The 21002-nt window shown below is 54.7% G+C and overlaps 9 protein-coding genes across 9 annotated transcripts; 3 read left to right on the top strand and 6 right to left on the bottom strand.

Moving 5' to 3' along the window:
- Positions 1-402: 402 nt before the first annotated feature.
- J4E90_008940 (uncharacterized protein) lies at positions 403-1824 on the bottom strand (the record flags this gene model as incomplete). Its single annotated transcript, XM_051438461.1, has 1 exon — positions 403-1824. The coding sequence occupies one exon, from the start codon at positions 1822-1824 to the stop codon at positions 403-405; it is 1422 nt and encodes a 473-aa protein (XP_051287771.1).
- A 1604-nt stretch (positions 1825-3428) lies between these two features.
- On the bottom strand, positions 3429-5531 carry J4E90_008941 (uncharacterized protein; the record flags this gene model as incomplete). Its single annotated transcript, XM_051438462.1, has 1 exon — positions 3429-5531. The coding sequence occupies one exon, from the start codon at positions 5529-5531 to the stop codon at positions 3429-3431; it is 2103 nt and encodes a 700-aa protein (XP_051287772.1).
- A 432-nt stretch (positions 5532-5963) lies between these two features.
- Positions 5964-9038, top strand: J4E90_008942 (uncharacterized protein; the record flags this gene model as incomplete). Its single annotated transcript, XM_051438463.1, has 2 exons — positions 5964-6666; positions 6808-9038. The coding sequence occupies 2 exons, from the start codon at positions 5964-5966 to the stop codon at positions 9036-9038; spliced, it is 2934 nt and encodes a 977-aa protein (XP_051287773.1).
- Positions 9039-9407: 369 nt separating this feature from the next.
- Positions 9408-10983, bottom strand: J4E90_008943 (uncharacterized protein; the record flags this gene model as incomplete). The annotated part of the gene is made up of 2 exons (XM_051438464.1): positions 9408-10547; positions 10600-10983. 2 exons carry the CDS (start codon positions 10981-10983, stop codon positions 9408-9410), a joined length of 1524 nt encoding a protein of 507 aa, XP_051287774.1.
- A 771-nt stretch (positions 10984-11754) lies between these two features.
- On the bottom strand, positions 11755-13320 carry J4E90_008944 (uncharacterized protein; the record flags this gene model as incomplete). The annotated part of the gene is made up of 2 exons (XM_051438465.1): positions 11755-11872; positions 11918-13320. The coding sequence occupies 2 exons, from the start codon at positions 13318-13320 to the stop codon at positions 11755-11757; spliced, it is 1521 nt and encodes a 506-aa protein (XP_051287775.1).
- Positions 13321-13863: 543 nt separating this feature from the next.
- J4E90_008945 (uncharacterized protein) lies at positions 13864-14657 on the top strand (the record flags this gene model as incomplete). The annotated part of the gene is made up of 3 exons (XM_051438466.1): positions 13864-13993; positions 14044-14518; positions 14570-14657. The coding sequence occupies 3 exons, from the start codon at positions 13864-13866 to the stop codon at positions 14655-14657; spliced, it is 693 nt and encodes a 230-aa protein (XP_051287776.1).
- A 444-nt stretch (positions 14658-15101) lies between these two features.
- J4E90_008946 (uncharacterized protein) lies at positions 15102-16054 on the bottom strand (the record flags this gene model as incomplete). The annotated part of the gene is made up of 2 exons (XM_051438467.1): positions 15102-15700; positions 16048-16054. 2 exons carry the CDS (start codon positions 16052-16054, stop codon positions 15102-15104), a joined length of 606 nt encoding a protein of 201 aa, XP_051287777.1.
- A 1263-nt stretch (positions 16055-17317) lies between these two features.
- J4E90_008947 (uncharacterized protein) lies at positions 17318-17762 on the bottom strand (the record flags this gene model as incomplete). Its single annotated transcript, XM_051438468.1, has 3 exons — positions 17318-17404; positions 17452-17531; positions 17627-17762. The coding sequence occupies 3 exons, from the start codon at positions 17760-17762 to the stop codon at positions 17318-17320; spliced, it is 303 nt and encodes a 100-aa protein (XP_051287778.1).
- Positions 17763-18074: 312 nt separating this feature from the next.
- Positions 18075-20935, top strand: J4E90_008948 (uncharacterized protein; the record flags this gene model as incomplete). Its single annotated transcript, XM_051438469.1, has 2 exons — positions 18075-18453; positions 18501-20935. The coding sequence occupies 2 exons, from the start codon at positions 18075-18077 to the stop codon at positions 20933-20935; spliced, it is 2814 nt and encodes a 937-aa protein (XP_051287779.1).
- Positions 20936-21002: the final 67 nt, after the last annotated feature.

Here is a 21002-nt window from a genome sequence, read left to right on the forward strand (position 1 = left end):
AACTAGATTGAGCCATTTAGCTTGGCGTGGAAAGGGGTTATACAAAGTGGCTTTTTAATGCATGAGTTGCTGGTTTTGTTGACCAGTTGTCTTTGCCACACCTGTCTTATGTCAGTTTGGCTGTGAAGGGCATGAGAGACTTCGCAAGTACAATATGCTGGCTGTGAAGTATTCATCTCAATATATACGTTTCGATGCTAACCCTCCTTCCTCCAGATAAAATACACGTCGTAAATATAAACGCAGAAAAGAACTATGCATGCCTCGCACATCATCAACCTGCCAACCGGCGGCGTGTTATCAGTGACAGTATAAAAAAAAAGAGAAAATCGCTAAAACAGATGCAAATGCAGTCCCATCCATCCTTCCCCATTTCTCTCTCTATCCCACACAAATGAACATCTACCACCCATCCCCAAAAATCTCCTTCGGACTCTGCACAAGCTCCTCTTCAACCCGTGGTCTCCTACTCCCATACTTCCTCCCCTCTTTCTTCTCCATCTTGCGCTCCTTCCGCGTCGTCAAGTGCGGGGTCACGGGCGTGATGGGTGTAAACGGCATATACGGGCTGTACGGCGTGAACGGGACACCTGTTTTCGGGGTGCCGAGAGCGAGGGCCTCGACGCGCCGGTCTAGGACCGTGGTTTGGATGCCGGGGCTTGCGAGCGGGGAGGCGAAGGAGCGGAGGGGGAGGGATGCGGTTTGCGAGGTGAGGGGTTTGGGGGGGTGTTGGCGGGGTGAGGGCTGGGATGTTGATGTTGGTGGTGGGCCGAGACCGAGGCGTTGGGGTGCGGGACGGGGAAGGGGTTGTACGCTGTCTAGGGCTTCTTCTGTGTATTGCTCTGGCGATGTTGGCGAGTTCGTCTGTGTCGGTGGCGAAGGAGGGACACCGGGGTTTGCGTAGAAGCGCGGGGACAGCGGCGTTCGTGCTTCGTCGTCGGAGTCTGCGCCTGGGTACTTTGCGATCGGGCCTGAGATGCGCAGGTTCTTCAAGTTGAAGCGCGCGTTTTTGCTGCCGGTGGAGTTGGTGTTGGAGTTTTGGGAGCGCTTGGAGAGGATGCTGCGGGGGCTTGGGGGTGGGTGCGCGTCGGCGCGGAGGTGGCTGCTGTGGGTAGGGGCAGCGGGTTGCTGCACGCTGTAGTTTGGTGGGTAGATGGCTTTTACGGGCGAGATTGGGGTTTCGGCATGGGATTCTGGGCGCGCGATGCTGATATTTGAGGGGCGTCGTCGCTCGGTGGGTCGCGGGATGGGCTCTGTTTCTTCTACACTGACTTTGGAGGAGTGCTTGCGCTCGTCGAAATCCATGACGGCGGCGTAGAGACGTTCCATGTCTGCTTGATCCTGACCCCGGTGGGCATCAAGAACCTTCTGGTCGAACGAGCTTGGTGACTGAACAACAGGACTCTGTGGGTTGCTCACAGCAGAGTCGTTCCTGTTCCTCTTGAACTTTCCGAAAAACGAGCGCGCGGATAGCGGTGGCGATGTAAGTCCAGCTGTTCGAAGAGCCGGCAGAGTCGGCTTATCCTGGAGTTCCAGCTCCAATTGCTTGGGCGGGTCGAGAGCCTTTCGTCTCATCTTTCTACCAACAGTGAGGAGAAGAACCCCCCAGATAAGTACTGTAAAGACGTAGCCGCCAACAACACCGCAAATCTCGTACGGCAGCACGTTCTTGTCTCGGACAGCCTGATATGAAGCAGGAGGCCCCTCGTCAGCCGCCGGCGTGGGGTCGCGATAGTTATCGAGAAAGTCGTAAGGCGCAGCAGAAACACGCGATGCAACAAGAAGCAGTGAGATGAGTGCCGGAGGAAGCGCTCCGACGAGCATCGTAATCCGCGCCCTCAGGTCAAGGGGGGACTGGAAATATATAACAGAGAAAAGAGGAATAATGTGACAATCAGATGTGGGCGGTCTAACTTTCGAGCTTGCTTGCTGCTTCGTCAAGGTCGTCCAGGGTGCAATGTCGATCTAGGGCCGCAATTGCACATGAATGAGTGCCCGCTATCCCGACTGAGAGGAACCGGATGAAATGCAGAGTGTAACAGCAGGCGACATGGTGATATGAAGAGGGATGGGCAGCGGGTAAGTACTTTGATCGGCGGTCTGCAAGTGGTCGGATGCAAGGAAAGAGCGACTGGGTGTGATGGCTTGGGAAGGTGCATGTGCGGTCTGATTGGCCGGCCTAGTTCTTGAGCTACATTGGGGCGTCCAGTGGATGCTGTCTCTCAGCCGCTGAGGCGGGGTCGCTTCGTTAAAGCTAGAGCGGGATGGGATGTGCCGATGATAAATCTCGACATTCGAGGCTTGAGCTATAAGCATCGAGTCTATACGGTGATACGCGTAATTGTTGTGCAGTAAGTTGTTGTCGTTGTGGTGAAGAAAACCTCAAGAAACATGTTTACTCGTGCCGCAACGCTCGAGCGCACAGTACTCGAGACTACCAACACCAACCTCCCGGACATGCGCGATCGCCTGCCAGCTCGGGGCACAGTCAACGGGAGACGGTCCGCATGCATGAAAGGCGTCCCCTGCAAGACCAAGAAATGCGCACCCGTTCTGCGTTTCCTATTGGCGATGGAGGACTACCTAGGGCTATTCTAATGCCATGTCCCCACTTATGTCTTGAAGCTTCCTATTGGCTACAAACCGCAGGAGAGCAAGCCCTTTACTGAAGTGCTATGCGCAGGAATCAACACCGAGTACTCGATACTGGAGTACAATTAATGCAGCAGACTAATAGACCAGCTGTGACCTCCACCGTCCTCCCTCCGTCTCCCCCACCCACCCACGACAGTCCGCATGCATGAAAGGCAGCCCCTGCACGCCAGAAAATGCGCACTCAATCCGCTATTCCCATTGGCCACGAAAATCTATTCTAAGCGCCCGACTATACCTACACATGCGAATCAGCGCACAGTCACCCCATCACACTAGTAATCACGAGCCATCACGGAGCCACTATATTGGCGACAATCCAGGATCAGATATCTCCTTCGCAGTCCGACTCGTCACCTGAAGTGAATAATTCTACGCGGCCTCGTGGCTTAATGCCCGTGATGGGCGATGCAACGAAAGTCACAGACTAGGCTTGCAGCAAGGACCGATTAAAACGCCCGCGTCACCCCCCGATGCTGTGACAGCCGTTCGCATTGGCCGTACACCTCTTTCGTTCACGATTCATGCAACACTTTCGGCACTTTGGTATGCCTTACTATGCTTACGAACGGACGCTGGTGGAGAGATAACGTGGCTTTATTATAGCCTCGACTGACTGCGAGTCGTCATCACTATCACTACCTAAGGAAGCATCGTACCGATGCCGGATTAGCGAATGCTAGCAAACATATCTGCCCAGGAGAGGCTATGGGAGCTTACCCTGCCAGAACCGAGCACCGAGGTGGTGTGAAATACGCAGTTTGAAGCGGGAGGCATCACTTGCCCTCTGCCTTGGCTATGAGCTTTGCGTCCAGACCGGTAGGCTCCCAGAGACTCTTGTCTTTCTTGTTTTGCACCCACAGGATATCGCCTTTGAGATACGCCACTGCGCCTCCGCGTCCCGTCGCGCTTGCTGTGACACGGAACAGGGGTAGACCGGTCTGGTCGTGGGCTTCGCGGAGAGGAAGGAGAAGGAGGTTCTCTTCGGCGCAGAACTCCTCTACAATGTCCTTGAAAGTCGGCTCGTCGACTTGCGGTGTAGGACGGGATGCTTGTTGGTTGACCGATTTGGAGAACTGAGACACCTCTGGAGAGGCTCCCGTGCTTTCCACCTGGGGCGCGGGCAGGTCTGTCAGTCTCGCATCTCCAAGATCCAGTGCCGTGTTGATGAGTGAGTATGCCTCGTTCCACGATGAGGCGACTGAAGACAGATTGTTGATGTCGTCCTGCAAGATCTCTGTCCTCCACCACGTAAGCCACGTCTGGACTTCCTCAAAGACCACCTCCGGGCTCGTGAGCCATTGGTGGATAATCTCGAGAAACTTGGGGAAGAATTGTGCTTTCAGCAGCTCTCCAATAACCTCGTTCGATATCAGTCCTTTCCAGGCGAACACGGCCTCGAGTGGCGCGAGATCTTGTTCAGCGGGGTTGATCTCAAAGCTGTCTTGCAGGAAGGCCGACAAACGAGGTACCAGATGGGAAGTGAGTAGATGATCAAACTCCGCCTTTCCAAATACCCTTCTCCATTGTTCCATACCCGGTAGCGGACCTTTGGAAAGATCAATAGACTGCAGTGCATGCCGGATCTTGCGCTTGATTTCGGCGACCAGGCCCGATCCCTTGGGGTCCAAGTCAGCTGGTCTAAGGAAAGGCAGCCACTCGACAACCCATGTATGTGGGCTCTTCTTGAACTTTCGCGGGTTCCACTCGTGCACAGAAGTAGAGAGTTTTGTAGTCACCTGCTCAAGCACTCTTTTCGCGATGAATGGCGGGAGAACTGGCTTCCAAACTTCTAGCAGATGCACCATGGGTTGTGGGTTCTTGACGTCCCATTGTGTGATCGCTGAGCTTACTCTTGGCAGCCAGTATCTGAGCATCATGGACTCATATGACGATGTGGTGCCGCGTTTTATCGTGTCTTCTTCGTCGATTGCGGTGCGACTAACCAGTGCTTCAGAGGGGTGAGTGTAGGCCTGGGACGCAACCCTTCTACTTCGAGGTTGTATGATATTCGCCATTTCAGAGAAGGCTGCCGCCACGCCTTCTAACGCACCCTCGAGCGGCTCCCAGGAAGCCACCGCTTTGGAGAAGTGGGGATGTATAACGGCAATGGATTCACGGTGTAGTGGCTTGGACGGGTAAGCCGCGCGCAGGCTCTTGAGACCTTCGCAAACAACCTCGAAGGTGCCTGTACGCAGTGACTCTATCCGTGCTTGTAGGTCCTCCAGCTCGTCCATCTGCTTTTCGAGCGCTTCCAGTTCCTTTTGCAGCGCGTATTCCTGCGGAGGGATGGCTTGCGACTCTACTTGCAGCTGTTCGAATGCCTCCGAGAAGCTGTTCAGATCTCTCCGTACGCGCGCTTGTAGGGAGTTCTCGAATGGAACAATGTCAGGACCGCGGAGCGACACGCCTGAGGTAGGGGTCGATGCGCCGGTTGTCGCGTCGATGATGGATTGTAGCGCAAGCGGCACATGCATGCCAGCTTGCTCGAGTTCGAAAACGGTCTTCTTTGGTCGTGGGGCTGATGTTCGCGTCTCGCCCCGAGCCTTGGCCTTCCTCTTTTTCTTCTCCTGGCGCTCCTCTTCCGACGTGTCGACATACTTCTCGCCATTTTCTTCAGCCTTGCGCCGCTCCTCGCGCCGTTGCTGTTCGCTCTTTTCTGCGACGCTACCGATACCGCCCTTGGTGCCTCGGTTCACCACCTGGATAGGCTCTGAGATACCAGCGCCTTCTTTTCCCAGACCACCCTCGCCCTTGTATCCCATCTTCGCCAGCATCTTGGCACCGAAGCCAGACTTGAGCGCGGAGCCATCTTCGGCTTTCGCCCGCTTGTTGGGTTGCTGGCGAAAGCTGTGTTTGCGCTTGCCACCTTCGTCCATGGTGGAGGTGTTCGTATGTGTAAATATTCGAATACGAGGGTATTATTGGCAGCCGGCAGCTGTTCGGCGCGCGCGGTGAGTCTGGTCGTGGGTTCGATGTGGCAGTAGGTGTCGCAATATACTGGAGTGAATCAGGCAGACATGCGCGCCACGTGATTTGTCGTGGATGGACCGTGGGCGAGGCGGGAGCGTTGTCGCAAAATGATGTTCAGTCGCGAGTTCTGGGTGACAGCGCCAAGAACCGTTAGGTCTGGGTCGCTCCTGCCGTAACGTGCTGGGTGCTATTCTTGGAAAGGATCGGGGTCGATCACCCTCCACCCATGTCCGGTTCGGTGCAACAATCACACCAAAAGTCTCCTTTACCAGAGTCGCACCGCAGTCAAGTAGAGACTCTCTCACCTCTGCGGCGGCCCTCTACTGTCTGTCTTTGTGATGACTTCCCCCAAGACTGACGGCGACCTCCGTCATCCGGTGCCCGATCTCCAATCGCTGCAAGGGGCATATGTCGGCAACATCGAACGCCTGGAAGAGCATGCCGAACGCATGAGCGAGTCCGGCTCAGACCTGCAGGAGGAGATTCGGAAGACATACTCGGAACTAAAGCTGACTGACAGCCGGCGATCGTCATTGCAGACGACCGACCTCGAGCCTACGAGACAGGCCAGCACCCGAAGTCGCGGCGTTTCGATAAGCTCCCACGCCAATTCAATCGTAGACCTCAACGGGAATGCACGATGGGGCGGATACTCTCCGGGCGGTTACATAACCTCTCCTGCAGGGTCGCTGCGCTCAGGGACAGGCAACTGGTCCAAACCCTCGACTTCGGTCCAGCGCCAGCGCTCGGAATCAAAGGCATCGCGTCTCGGACAGATTGTACACCCAGAGGAGGTCGAGGAGGAACACAATGAAGAGCGCGACTCTGCTTCGCCGCCCCAACGGAAGGTTTCGTCCTTTACACGCATATTCGACGAAGTCGCGAATGGGTTACCTGAAGAGCTGCGTAACAGTATCCATATAGGCACCCCACCTAGACGCCCGGAGCCAGACGAGGAGTTGCAGAACCAATATGCAGACTACCGCGATTTCGTAGACCGACCGCCGACAGCAGCCTCGACCGACACCACACACCAAGCACGTACATTATGGCATGACTTCGATGGCGTTCACTGCCCAGATACTGTTGAGGAGGAACCCGAACCATCCCACCACAGTCACAGCCGACATTCCTCGAATCATTCCCACATAATGAGATCCAATCCGAGCGTCCACTCAATAGGCGCACCGCCGCCGGACGATAGCATGGTCTTCTACCCGGCTCCCGTACCGAAGATGCTGAACCTACCCAAGCGCCTGTCACAATTGCCTAATATGAGTCAGCAAGCCAATCGTCGGTCGCGATTGTTGGATTCCATGCAAAACGAGCATAGGAAATCCATGCCATTGCTTGGTGATAATCTGGCAGACCCGAAGCCTAACAACAGGAAGAGCCGGCAGAGTCTCATGGCGCTCCCACCGCAACTACGAGCAAGCGCCTACTTTGACAACCGAGCTGCCCCCACACAGGAGTTTGCGGTCAAGGGAGAGTCTGCGGAGGATACGCTCGAAAGCATCCTGGACGCTTCTGCACATGCTCCTGTGTCTGCATTCACTGATCATCCATTTGCTGGACATGTCGGCGACGAGGTGTACGGTGCGGAACGCAAGCGCAGGAGTTCCAAATTACCGGAGATGCCACCGACACTGGCAGAGACGCGAAGACGCAGCTCGTTCAACATACTGGATACTGACCACAACGCAAAGGGCGAGCGCCTGAAGAAGTTGAAGAAACGGAACAGCTCGGCTGATATGAATCTACTACTTGTCAAAGCAAGCGAGAGCAGGATGAGCCTCGGTGACCAATTAGAGGAGCGTGATGAGGACGCACGAGGACCGGATGGACGTGATCCCGATGCTATTCGACCTTCATTTGAAGAACACACCGAAGACCATTATGAAGAAGGAGAAGAAGAAGAATCGAGCGAAGAGGAAGGGGAGCCAGAACCACAATACGGCGCGCCGACTACTCTTCTCGCTGAGCTTCAGCTACGCAAGGCGAAACAGCAGGGTCGGAAGATGAACTACGTGACACTGATGGAGCAGGGGTTGATTGACGGTAGACAAACCCTGCTCCAGATGAACGACGTGGCGGAAGCCGAGAAGCAACGACGAATCCGCAAAAAAGTAAACCTTGCCTGGGAAGCTCCGCCGGAAGAAGACTCAGATGACGACGTACCACTTGGTGTTCTCTACAGACCTCAACAGCAACAGCAAATGCGTCAAAAGAGCATGGGTCTTATCGAGCAGCGAGAGTTGGAGGACCGCGAACCCCTCAGTAGCCGTCGCACCAGGCTACTCGGCATTGACCCTAATCAACGACGCACACAGTACCTTGGAGCCTCATCAAGCCAGCTCAACCTTCCTACCATCACAACGCCGGAACCAGACTCGGATGAGGAGCCTGGCGAGACGCTGGCTGACCGTATGCGCCGCATCAAGGAGAAGCAACAGCGTGAATCAGCACTTGGCGATGTGCGCAAGAGCACAGTCAGCGATGACTTCGCCTCCGAGATGATGAGCAAGTTCGGTGTTCCAGAAGGCCAGGAGCAATCCAAAGACACTCCTCCAGCACCCCCTCCCGCTGCCGACGACGAAGAGGAAGAAGAGACCCTCGGCCAACGTCGCGCTCGCCTGCAAGCCGAAGCCGCCTTGCGAGGCGAACAAGCCCCCCAATCCGGCCACCGACCCAACCTCCGTTCCTCCAGCAGTCTCGCGGACATCCTCTCCGCCAACCCCATCGACCCGCACAACCAAGCGCGCAAAGTCTCCAACGAAGCCCTTGTCTCGCACCTTCCACAAGGCAGCCTCCTCCACCAAAACGAGCTAGACCAAGGGCGCAAAAAGCAGCAACGTCTCACTGCAACCATGCGCGCCACATCCTACGGCTCCATGGACCCACTTCTGAAGAACATGACCAACAACCAAAAAGACGACGACGACATCCCGCTCGGCCAGAAAATCCAAGCCTACAAGAACGCTCAGAACCCCATGATGATGGCCAACCAGCAAAGAATGAGCGCCATGCCGCCCCAGCAAGGTATGATGGGCATGCAAATGCCAGGCATGATGAACGGTATGGGACAGCACCAGTCCATGATGGGTATGCCGATGCAGATGGGCATGCAGCAGCCTGGCATGATGCAACAGGGTGGCATGATGGGTATGGGATCGCAGATGAATGGCATGGGCATGCAGATGAACGGTATGGGCATGCAGATGCCGATGCAGATGGGCGGGATGCAGATGAACGGTATGCAAATGGGTGGGATGCAGATGGGCGGGATGGGTATGAATGGCATGCAGATGCCGATGGGGATGAATGGGATGATGCATGGGGGGATGATGGAGCCGCCCATGGATCCCAGACAGAGGGATCAGATTGATCGGTGGATGCAGGGGGTTAGGCATTAGTCTTGTCTTTGTGCGTAGTGGGAGGGTTTACTTGGGGGTATGGTTCGGTGTAGCGTTTGTTTGGTATCTGGCATCTGGCATTTCTTTGGGATCGCATCGTACAGCGTTAGAAGGGTTCGTCAGCAATATCTGCATTACCAGCGTTTTGAACATATTGATTAGCATAGCAAGTAGGTAATATCGAGGGTATATATATGGGATGACGAACGACACGACGATCTTATTCCTTTGGCGTTCAATCCAATAGTCATTTTCCATTTCAAGCAAACATCGTGAGTTGATCACTTTTTCTCTACCATAATCCATGATTGCATCAGACTCGTAAAACCCATCCCATCCCATTCCTCACAACCACCCAAACACACTCCCCTAAACATTCAACTCACTAACCTTAGCCCCCTCAATATAACTCGCATACTTCTTCAACTTCCCCTCCAGCACACCCCCCTTCCCACAAAACTTCTCCACAATCTCCTCACTGCGACCAGTGTACAATTTACTATCCAACATACCATCCAGCTCCGCCCAAATCGGCTTAAAGAACTCCGTGCTGCGGATCCTCTCCACCAAATCATTGCTCTTACCCTCGTTCTTGACCTGCGCACCAGCCTGGTGCGACAGCACGCGGATCTGCTCGTGGGCTTCTTGGCGTGACTCGCCCTTCGCAACGAGGCGCATGATGATGGATTCCGTGATCATGAAGGGCAGTTCTTCCTGCACACGCGCGTCGACGCGCTTGGGGTACACGACGAGACCCGAAGTTACGTTGTCGAGAGACAGGAGGATGGCGTCGGCGAGGAGGAACATTTCTGGGATATCCATGCGGCGGATCGCGGAGTCGTCGAGGGAGCGCTCCATCCATTGGTCGGAGAGCGTGTTGGCGAAGGATGCGGGCTTGGACATGAGTTCGCGGGATAAGGCGTAGATGCGCTCGGAGCGCATGGGATTGCGCTTGTATGCCATGGCCGAGGAGCCGATTTGGTCTTTTTCGAACGGCTCTTCGAGTTCTTTCCACGCCGCGAGGTGCCGGATGTCGCCGGTGATTTTTTGGGCGGACGCCCCGAGCCCGCAGATGGCGTTGGCGATTAGGAGGTCGACTTTGCGGGTGTAGGTTTGCGTGGAGATGGCGTAGCAAGACGGGAAACCGGCTTTCTTGCAGAGCAGCTCGTTGAGCTGGTCGCACTTTTTGCTGTCGCCGTTGAAGATCTCGAGGAACGAGGCTTGCGTGCCGGTTGTGCCTTGGGCGCCCCGGAATTGCAGGGTCTCACGGACGAGCTCGATGGCTTCGAGGTCGAAGAGGAGGTCTTGGGCCCATTGGGCTGCGCGCTTGCCTACGGTGATAAGTTGAGCGGGTTGCAGATGCGTGTAGGCGAGTGTGGGCTCGCTCTTCCATTGCAGGGCGAAGGCTGAGAGGTTGGAAATGACCTTTGCGAGTTTGGGGAGGAGGAGATCCAGACCGTCGCGCATGAGGATTAGTTCTGCGTTGTCGGTTACGTAGCAGCTTGTTGCCTGTGCGATATCAGTTTGAGTCATCTTGACTTTTTCACATATGAAAACATACGCCGTAATGAATAATACCAGCGGCAGCCGGGGCAACCTGACCAAAAGCGTGCACATGCGCCATAACATCGTGTCTCCTCTTCTTCTCCTCGACCTTGGCAACACCGAAATCATCATCCGTAACAGTCAGATGCTCCCTCATCTGAGAAAGCGCATCATCAGTGATACTCTGAATACCAAGCTCTTTCTCTGATTCCGCGAGGAACAACCACAGCTTGCGCCATATCGAGTGCCGGCTGCGCTGCGAGAAGAGTTGCGACATCTCCGGGGAGCAGTACCGGCCGGTGAGAGACGTCTGGTACGCATCGAAGATGGTGGCACCAGATTGCGCCTTCATAGTCGATATGCGAGACTGAATATCGAGGGAAGCGTCTTGAGCGGCCATGATTGCGCGTGTGTATGAGGGGAGTGTGAGTGAGTGTGAGTGTGATGTGGTGGTCGCGGACTTTAACGGTTCGTTTGTGGATTAGCCCGATAGTCTTCCGAATTCGGTATCAACGTTTGCTCTCCAGCGTTCCCTGTAGTAATTCGCAACACGTATGCTAGCACTACAATCAAAGGGCTATAGAGCTGGACTGAGGGAGTATCGTGAGGTCAAATTCCAAACGGTGATTCACAGCGTCGTGGGCCACCCTTTTTCTATCCCAACAGACCAATGACGTCCTCACGTGTAGCCAAAAAGTTTTGGTCCCTCGCTAAACCCCACATTTAGCTACTATCGCACCTTTGCAAACGCACGTCAATGGTCGATTGTCATCCTACTCTCGGAACCTGAGATAGGCCGATCGACAAGAAAATGGCGATTTGGAGTAGCAGAAATTTTCCCGCGCGCGTTGTTGGGGTTCTGGGCGGCTTTGAGGCTCCTTGTAGCGATCTTTTGCTACGAGGCATCTCCGAATTGCTTCACTCATACATGTCTTTCAAGCCCTCGGCGGTTGATTCCCCGGTCGTATTCAATTGAATGACCAAACACTCCCCCACGCAAGTGACATGTCAAGTTCAGACGTGTTCAATGGCATGGCTAGAGTCTAGACCTTGGTATCTCATGATGCGCTTACTCCACAAAACTATATCCACCAAGAGCCGTAACCCGTTCATGCGGTTCATGCGGCTCTGCCCAAATACGAACTCCACATTTGTTTCCGTCTCCGCGGGCTCACAGCGCCGGTCCCTTCCATACGTCGCGGTTGATTTTGAACAGGTTGCTCTGCTTGTGTGGGAGGCTGATCTCGCGCTCCTTGTAGAAGCCAGCTTCTTGGAGGTAGTTTGCCAGTCTACGCAGTCAGCAACGTACTTCATATGTATGATCGGAGACTCACTTCTCGTTGTCGACCCTCGGCTCCAGCATGACCCTCTCCGTCCGGTTATCCGCAAGCCAACAGTAGTGCACTAATGCACTCAACCAGATCTTGACTCTATGCGCCCCCCTAAACTCCTGCTCTCCCACCAGGCAGTGGAAGCCCCGGTCGTAATCACTGACGATGGGCAGGTATTTTCCAAGGTTGTCCTCCTTGACCCAGTATAACTCAAAGTAGCCGAACGGCTTCCCATCCCAGCATCCCATGACCGGGAACGAGTTCTTCGATTGTAGGCCGTTCTTGAGGAACTGCTCCTGATGGGACTGCGGACCCGCCTCGCCCCAGAAATGCGACACGCGGGGGTCGTTCATCCACTTGTGCAGATATTCCGGATCCGACATGCCGTTTGGACTGGGCGCGTGGCTGGAGACTGGGCCCTGGTGTCGAAGCGCTTTCGAAGAGATGGAAGCTACTCGGAAAGACAGATATTGCCCAACGCTGGGTATGTACCTTGTGTATAGTATCTCGCCCTGCCGAGGTGGCTTCGGTCGTATCGGGTGTCGCGTATTGTTCGTGAAGACGTATTGCGCAGGAGGTGGTGGGTAGAACGTGGGTAGATGCGAGCTCGAGTGGAAGGGACCTGGCGCAGTCGGCGACCACAAGCCTGGTGAGACCTGGTCCAGCTGATGCTCCTGCTTCGCATCAGACCCAAGCGCGGGGGACGACGGTCGCGAGGGATACGGCGAGCCTGACGGAAAGGGTGAGTTGGTATTGGCTAACGGCGAGAGAGTGAAGAGGTATATCCTGGGGTCAAGCTGCCAGAAGGTCCTCCGACTGACAAACATGCGCTCCCAGCCTTCAGGAGACGACTCCTCTTGTGCACACCCAACGGTCGAATCTTCGCTAGCGATGAGTCCCATGCGCTCCAACTTGGGCAGCACGACCTTGCCCTTGAACACGCCCTCCCTGTTGATGTTTATGCGCCATTCGCCCTTTGGCTTTCCGGCATCGGCAGTGTTCTTGGAGATCGCGTTCGTGACCTGGAGTGTCGGTTCGGGCTGGTGAAAGTACCAGTACAGTGTCGCCCACAGCATCATCGCGATCTGGCGGGTTGGTGAGGCAGCGGGCTTGAACTCGCTACTGCTGGGGTTCGATATCGACGATATGTAGAGGTGGTCTCTGTTCAGGGTCGGCTTCTTGAAGCGATGCACATGGCGCGGTGGGAACAGCTCCTCCTGACCCTGCTGCTGCTGTTCCTGTTCGTCCGTAGGGGGCTCATCTTCGGAATTGAGCACAATGGTCCAGCCAGGCGGGAACGGCGAATGCGTGTGAATATCGCTCGACTTGAAGAAGAGGCCGCCAAACACGGGCGTGACGGTAAGGTTTTGGCCGTTGGGCAGATGGACGACATTGACTGGCGCCATGATGACGTTGGCGGGGTAGCTCGATGATGTTAGAAGAAAGATGGAGCGCGAAGCACAATCGTAATGGTAATGTTCCAAATGCAGGGCAACCTTCAATCACCTCACATGGGGTGAGATCTATGGTATTTGGATTAAGCGTCTCTTTTCTGCGGCACGCGATTGACAAAAACTGCACAGCTGTCACCCACGTCTTGATTGACTAGTTTCTGTCTGAGAACGCCCGCGCGGGGCTTTCGCGGGGCATTAGCATACACTGGAGCTTTCTGTTCATTTTGAGATACTCTCACATGAGAATGCACATGTCCCGATACAGATGCTGCATACATCATGCGAACGTAAGGCGACTTGCAAGCGTCATCATTGGCCGGGGAGCGCATGGCCGTGAGGGAGTGGAGGAGCTCTGAGCTCGGCGGTCGGCATGTTCGCATATGACGAAATGGGCAGTTAATAAATCCGAAGCTTCCCCAGAGTTCCACGACCTCTCACCACCAACAACAACACACCACACACTCAATTGAACGCACCACATCAATTGAAGCCACCATGAACACCGCACTCCTCCGCACATCTGCCCTGCGCTCCGCAGCCCGAGCCGCAGCTCCCACCACATCTCGCGCCGGCCTCGCAGGCACGACATTCGTCCGCGGGAAGGCCACGCTGCCCGACCTCCCATGTACGACTCCATTCTATCTCCTACAGATACCACATACTAACATCCCCCAGACGACTACGGCGCGCTCGAACCCTCCATCTCCGGCAAGATCATGGAGCTGCACCACAAGAACCACCACAACACCTACGTAACCTCCTTCAACAACTTCAGCGAGCAAATCGCCGAAGCCAAGCAAAAAGAAGACATCAAGGCGCAAATCGCCCTGCAGCCCTTGATCAACTTCCACGGCGGCGGCCACATCAACCACAGCCTTTTCTGGGAGAACCTCGCGCCTGCCAACCAGGGCGGCGGCGAGCCCCCGTCTGGTGCCCTGTCTGCTGCTATCAACAACAGCTACGGCAGCCTCGACGCGTTCAAGGAGAAGTTCAACACGGCTCTAGCGGGTATTCAAGGTAGTGGCTGGGCGTGGTTGGTGCAGGATACCCAGACCGGTGCTATTCAGATTAGGACGTATGCGAATCAGGATCCGGTTGTGGGGCAGTTCCGTCCTATCTTGGGTGTTGATGCTTGGGAGCATGCTTACTAGTGAGTTTACCATGGAGTATTAATGAAGAGCTTCTGACTAACGATTTCCAGCCTCGACTACCAAAACCGCAAGGCCGAGTACTTCAAGGCCATCTGGAATGTCATCAACTGGAAGGCCGCTGAGAAGCGCTTCCAGTAGATCCGATGCCTCTTCGGCAGGACAAGGTTCCTAACTCGCCGTTGGCTAGCAGCTGATCAAGATTGATCGATCTTCATAGTGTGTATAGTGTAGTTATGCAAGCGGATGAATTTACTCGGATGATCTCTTCAACGTATCTGGAGAATACTATAGAGCGTGCAATATGGTAGTACTGACCCCCATACGCTTAGGATATATGACGAAGACCGTAATAATATTCTACTCAACACATGCTGCTTGATAAATACCCTCGCGGTCGTGTACGCCCATCCTGAGCATTCCGCTCTTCCATCCTGCAAACTACCTTTGAAAGTGGGTATCGCCCCCGTAAACACCGTACAGAAAATACAAACAAGAACAGAAAACCGCATCCAACAAGACCGAAGTCTGGAAGAAACTACAAAACATTACATAAAGAATACAACAGACATTACTAAAACCGTCTTACTTCTCAGCAGTAGGCGCCTCGACAGCCCTACTCGTCCCATCCACCTCCACAATCTCAATCTGCCTGCCCCTCCCCATCCCCGGCCACTCTCCACCCGAGCCCCGCTGCTGCCACACTTTATCGACCTCGCTACTCGGGCTTCTCGGCGACGACAAGCCCTGCGAGGAGAACCCCGGGGAAGGAAAGCCCATGGCGTTATACTCGACCATACCCCTGCTATCCCTTTGATGAAACGAGCCAGTAGAGTGTGCGGTATTCCTCGCTTCGGTCCTACGCCTCCGCCAAGCGAGGAAAACGACGAAGCCGATGAAAGAGAGGAAGAGACAGGCGCCGATAGTGCCGCCTACTATAGCGCCTAGACTGGGTTTTGAGGAGTTGGATGAAGAGGCAGAGTCGGACTGGGACGTAGGCGAGCTGACTGGTTCCTTGGTGACGGTAGCGTAGACTGTCTCCTTTTCTGGGGCGCTGCTCGATAGACTCATGTCCAGGCTGTGGTATGCGGTACTGGTAAAGCCGCTGGCTGCGCAGCCGTGTTGCGTGAGGACTATTCTGTCGTAGATGACGTGGTATGCGTAACAGGCTGGTGCGGAGCTTTCTGTGCATTTCAGAATGAAGGCGTTGGTTGAACAGGCGGTGTCTGTGCAGGAGGCTGATAAGGCGGTGGAGGGGATGCAGGTTGTGGCTAGGTTGCAGTCGGTCGTTCGGGATGAAGGGCAGCAGCCGAGTGCGCCGAAGACCTTGTTTGAAGAGCATTCATCTGTGGGGTTGGGACATGTTATTGCGCTGACTGTTAGATGTTAGTGAGGTTCAGAAGTAGATGGAGGATGAGGTTACCTGAGATGCCGGATCCAGAGACATATCCACAAGTATTAGCTCCGCCGTCCTGCCGTCTGGAGAGATCGAACGGTAACTGTGGAGCAGCCGTAGGTGCTGGACTCCAACCATCCATCGTCGGAGTATACTGTGTAGCCTCAGGTAAAGAAAACGCAGCCGCATATACCATAGTCGATCCTAACAAGGCAAGAAGAAGAAGTGTAACCGCCATCTCGATTCCATGTGCGCAGCTCTTTAACTTAAGAAACAAATCAGCCTCGAACCAAGATAATCAAGTATGACGACGGCCAGACACCAGAAAACGTCGTGCACGTCGAGTAGTATGAGGTGCAAAAGGCGAAGATCGCTACGCAATGCAGCAGACTATAAGAAGCCCACAACATCTTACGCGGCTGAGTGCATGTGGGAGGGAACCCAGCACCCTAGCAACACATGTTGCGGCAGGGTAAGCTCCAGAGCTTCCCTGGCTGTAGAAATCGGGCCATGGCCCTGGCGATCCAATTGAAAGCGGCTTCGTCTGGCGATGATGCGGGTGAGCTGGGGTAGCTTCAGGTAAGGCGTCGCATTACACCCTTCACCTCTTCGCACATCAGTCCAATCACGTCGGGCATTTTCCGCCCTGGACGAGACGTGTACGCGGTGGGCCAGTGAGGGGGTTGGGCAAGGTCTGGTGTGCGGCCGGATGAAGGTTGGTGTAGGATCAGGTCGGCTTGGGGCGCAGCAGCGCATTGGTAGGTGGGCTGGTGGGGTGTAGAGTGAGTGGGTCTAAGCCTGCATGTGGCGTTGGGCGAAAGAAGGTAAATATAGCCCAAGTGAGCACGATGCACAGCATAATTATGCGGGATGACGAGCGGGGTATAATACTGCAGTAATCCCTTAGTTCGATGTCTTTAGCTATTGGGCGATGAGATGGAGAGTTGACCTGTAGGCCTGCGATGAAACATACAAAGGTGTATTGCACGTGGATGCACGTGGGGGATTACATGCACTGCCTGTTTCGGCAGATTGTGGTCGTAAAGCTGGCTCGCTGTTGCATCATTGAGTGGTAGTCGGTCTGGGAAATGAAGCCAACAGACAAAGCAGAGCGGTCGTACGCGAAGGGTCGTCCTGCAGTTAGGCTAAGACATCTGACGGCCAAGGCCAGGTCGTGGTCTGAGGCCTCCCTTGCGTGAGCTTTGATGTGTACGTAATGGCCTGATAGATGTTTGTTTTCAATTGAAGATAGCATGCCCGACTCTTCCTAGATTCGTCTATATACAACGATGGTAACCATAACGCCTGTCGATGAATCCATCGACTTGAACTCCCCCATGATGCTGTTTCGTACGGGTGGCCGTCGTAAGGGTATACATAATGTACAAAGGAATGCGTGGGCGGTCTAGTCCCGCTTGTGGGGGCCGACGATCTTGGGGTACATTCTTGAGAGGTGGTAGTTGATGTTGTTCTTCTTCTGGTTGGGGTTTCGCTATGAAGGGTTAGACGCGTTTGTGAGTTGATAGGAGGTGGACGTACTGGCGCATCCATGCATTGCCGTAGTTTCTGTTCAAGCTGTGCGCAGCCTTGCACACTGTAGCCGGAAGATGCCCAGCATCCTGTAGCCATGTCAGCCCAGATTCGTCGTGGCTTCCCCATTGCATTCCACATAGCGTTGCGCCTTCCTTCGATATATTCCAATCTCTTCACATACCCAGAACTGATGACATCGCTCCTAAGCATGGGTTCGCTTCTGGCTTGTTCGGACGGCGGACGCGGAGTTTTGGCAGTGGTGGGAGGGGTCGGTGCGTGGCCGACTGGACGGCGGTGCCTGAGGGTTTCGGTACCATCTTGTAGATGCGGTTCGGGAGATGAATGCGACTTGGATGTGACGTGAGAGCTGGTGCTGCACAGACTGCGAATGGCGATGGCGTCGTCGTCGTCGACTCGGTGGATTCAAAAGTTTCCGCCGCGGCAATCTCCTTAGCGTGCCTGCCCCATCCTAATCCCTGTCCGGCTTTGTTTACGATCGCACCTTCCTAGCGACGGAGGCCAACACAGACGACACCCTCGTCACGACCCTACTAACGAGCCTACGACACAGTTCCCGTGTTTGCGCGCCATTGATCTATTCATTACAGTAACAATACACGGCCGACGTCATGGTTTTCACTCCGCGCAAGCGCGCCGCGCCCACAGCAACATTCGACAACACCTGGAACGAGACCAATGCGGCATTCCTCGACCCAAATGCGCTGCCAGTTTCCAAAATACCGCGAGGATGGGAGAGGAAACAAGAAGTAAAGAGGGTGGGAGAAGGAAAGGAGAAGAAGATTTGGCGCAGATTCAATCTCAGGTCGCGTGCCGACGACACACCACAAGAAGCAGAAGACGAGGAGGAACGAGACGCGCGTTCAAGACCAGTAAAGAGGCGGCAGCACATGAGCCCAAAGGCTATGGAGAAATCAACGAGCAAGCTTGGCGGCAAGAAGCGCGCGTTTAAGGCGACGCGCTGGGACCGCAGGAAGAGCGTCCTGCCAAGTACGTTACTTACGCGCATGGCCACGACATCCGCTGATTACTTATAGGAAAGAGAGCGACTCAGATCGAGGACCCCACGATCGGTGCAAACGACGAAGTCGACAGTGAAGAGGAGGGAGAAAGTGCTCATACCGTGGAAGGCGAGGATAGCATCAACGAGACAGATACAAACATAATCGAACAGACCGAACTAGTGGAAAACGTACCTTCTGCGTACGAAGAGACCTCGACTTTCACTTTCGCAGTGGACGCGCCGACGGCCGAAGCTACCGATTACGAGATCATAGACGCAGACGACAAAGAACAAGAAGAAGCAGAATCCACACAAGACGCGACGCTCGCGAAGCTATTCCGTTCGCCACTAAGGGAGCAGTCGAATATCCCGACCGCATCGCCGGAGAAGGTCGAATATCCAGAGCTTCCTCTGAGCGACAACTTAGAAGCAGAGGCGGAGACGGCTATGACTGAGATCGTATCCACCGAAAGCATCAGCAATGTTTCAGAGGAGATCGCTACAGAGGAAATGATCTCCGTTCGTGGGGAACCACAAGAGGATGTTGAGATCCAAGATGAGGTGGTCAACCAACAAGACAAAACAACGCGTGAAGATACCGAGCTGATGTCAGAGACACCCGAGACTGTGACAGAGCTACAGTACCCAGCGTTGCCGTTAGAAAACACCACGACTTCACCGCCACCAGCACTTGACGAAGACGTCAGCGACGAAGATGAGGAGGACGTGGAATTATCTGAGGTTGAGCTAGGTACATCGACAGACGCAGTTCGGAAGGAAGATATACTCAAGTGTCCTGAAGCGGTCGACCGTGAAGACGAGTTCACGGAAGCTTCTTTGCAGCTGAACATATTGCGGGATTATCAAGCAGCGCTTCAAGAGCACAGTCTTGCGCCTACAGCAGTTCAGTCAGAGCCCAACGAGCTTGAGCAAGAAGAGATGGATGATGATCTGCGGCCTGAGGAGGAACCAGCCTCCCCTGAGGCTCTTCAGTCCCCTGCCCAGGACCTTACCATGACCGACGCGCCTGCCTCAGCATCTATAGACATCGCCGATGGATTGACATTCTCGTTCACACCCAGCAAACCACAGTCGCCTGCCCCACGCAGACTACACTCGCCTCCGCCTCCACCACGCCCCGAGTCTGGACCTGACGATGTCACAATGACGGTCGCTATCGACGATGACACCGCCATCCTCAAAGACTTCCTGACTCGTGCTGCCGCAAGCAAGGCTGAGAAGGCTGCCGTCACTACCCACAAGAGAGAATCTGTACAGAACCGACGGGACTCAGATATCATCAAACATGCCCTAGCCTCACCCCGCAAGGTGCTTGAAGAGAAGGATCCCAACTCACCTACTAAGCAGCACACCGAATTGACGCTGGATCTGTCGCAAACACTCACGCTAGCCAAGCCAGATGAAAAGCTTCCATCACCTACCCCTGGCGCGACGGACATCGAAACCGCGGAAGAGAAGAGCGAACAAGGGTCAAGACGTTCTGCACGAGCAAAGAAGACAAGGTTACCCACTCCCGCGTCAATCGGCCCAGCACCAGCACCAAAGATCAACATTCGCCGTGCCGACGGGAACGAAGTCGTCGTACTCAAGAAGGACGACGCCAAGGTCCTCGCCGACATGACCCGCAACAACACGCGCAAGAACAAACAGGGTGCTTTCTGCGTCACCGTCCGACTAATGAAGCTCGCTATGGACTACTCCAGTCTCCCTCCCCTCGACGACTCCACCAAAGAACTCGTCGTCGGCAAAAACGTCCGCTGGGACGAAACACTAGCATACTACCAAGAGAACCCCGAGACCCTCGCCAACGCCCTAGCAGACGCAGAGTCCCTAGCCACACCAGACGAACTAGGCATGTCTGACTGCACCCCCGAGCCCAAGAAGAAGAAGGAAAAGACGAGCAAGACGTCCACACCCAAGATACGCAGAGTACGTGGGTTGGGCACATCGAACGGTACGCCTGGGAAGGGTCTTCTGGCACCTGCAAGTCTCCTCCCGGAAGCTGTTCAAGAAGAAAAGGCTGCGACGCAAGAGAAACAATTATCGAAGCCCAAATCAACCAAAGTCAAGAAGATGGCCGTTGCATCGTCCAACTCTTCTTCTTCTACACCCGCGGCTACTCCCACGCCTACGTCAACATCAACATCTCTAAACAGCAGTCTCTCTTCCAGCACAACAGACACGAAACTCCCATCTCTCGACGTCGCACCTGTAGGCGTCCAACGCAAAAGCCGGCTTGCTGCGCCGAAAAAAGTTGTCTTGCCACAAACACCCTCGTCTGCCAAGGCAGGTGATAAGGAGAATGTGAGCAGAGTCGGCATGGGTGACGCGACGCCTAAGAAGGGGTTGATGGCGCCCAAGGTGGTTATTCCGCCGAGTGCGACGACGGCAGGTGTGGGCATGGGAGTAGAGTCTGGGTTGCCGAGACGGAGGGGGAAGAAATATTAGCTTGAGTGTTGAAGACGGTGTAATGTTTTTGGTTTCATCTTTGGGATGTTCTATACCACTTTGCTCT

Source organism: Alternaria incomplexa, assembly GCF_024043165.1.
Source record: "Alternaria incomplexa strain BMP 0042 chromosome Unknown scaffold_14, whole genome shotgun sequence".
NCBI lineage: Eukaryota > Fungi > Ascomycota > Dothideomycetes > Pleosporales > Pleosporaceae > Alternaria > Alternaria incomplexa.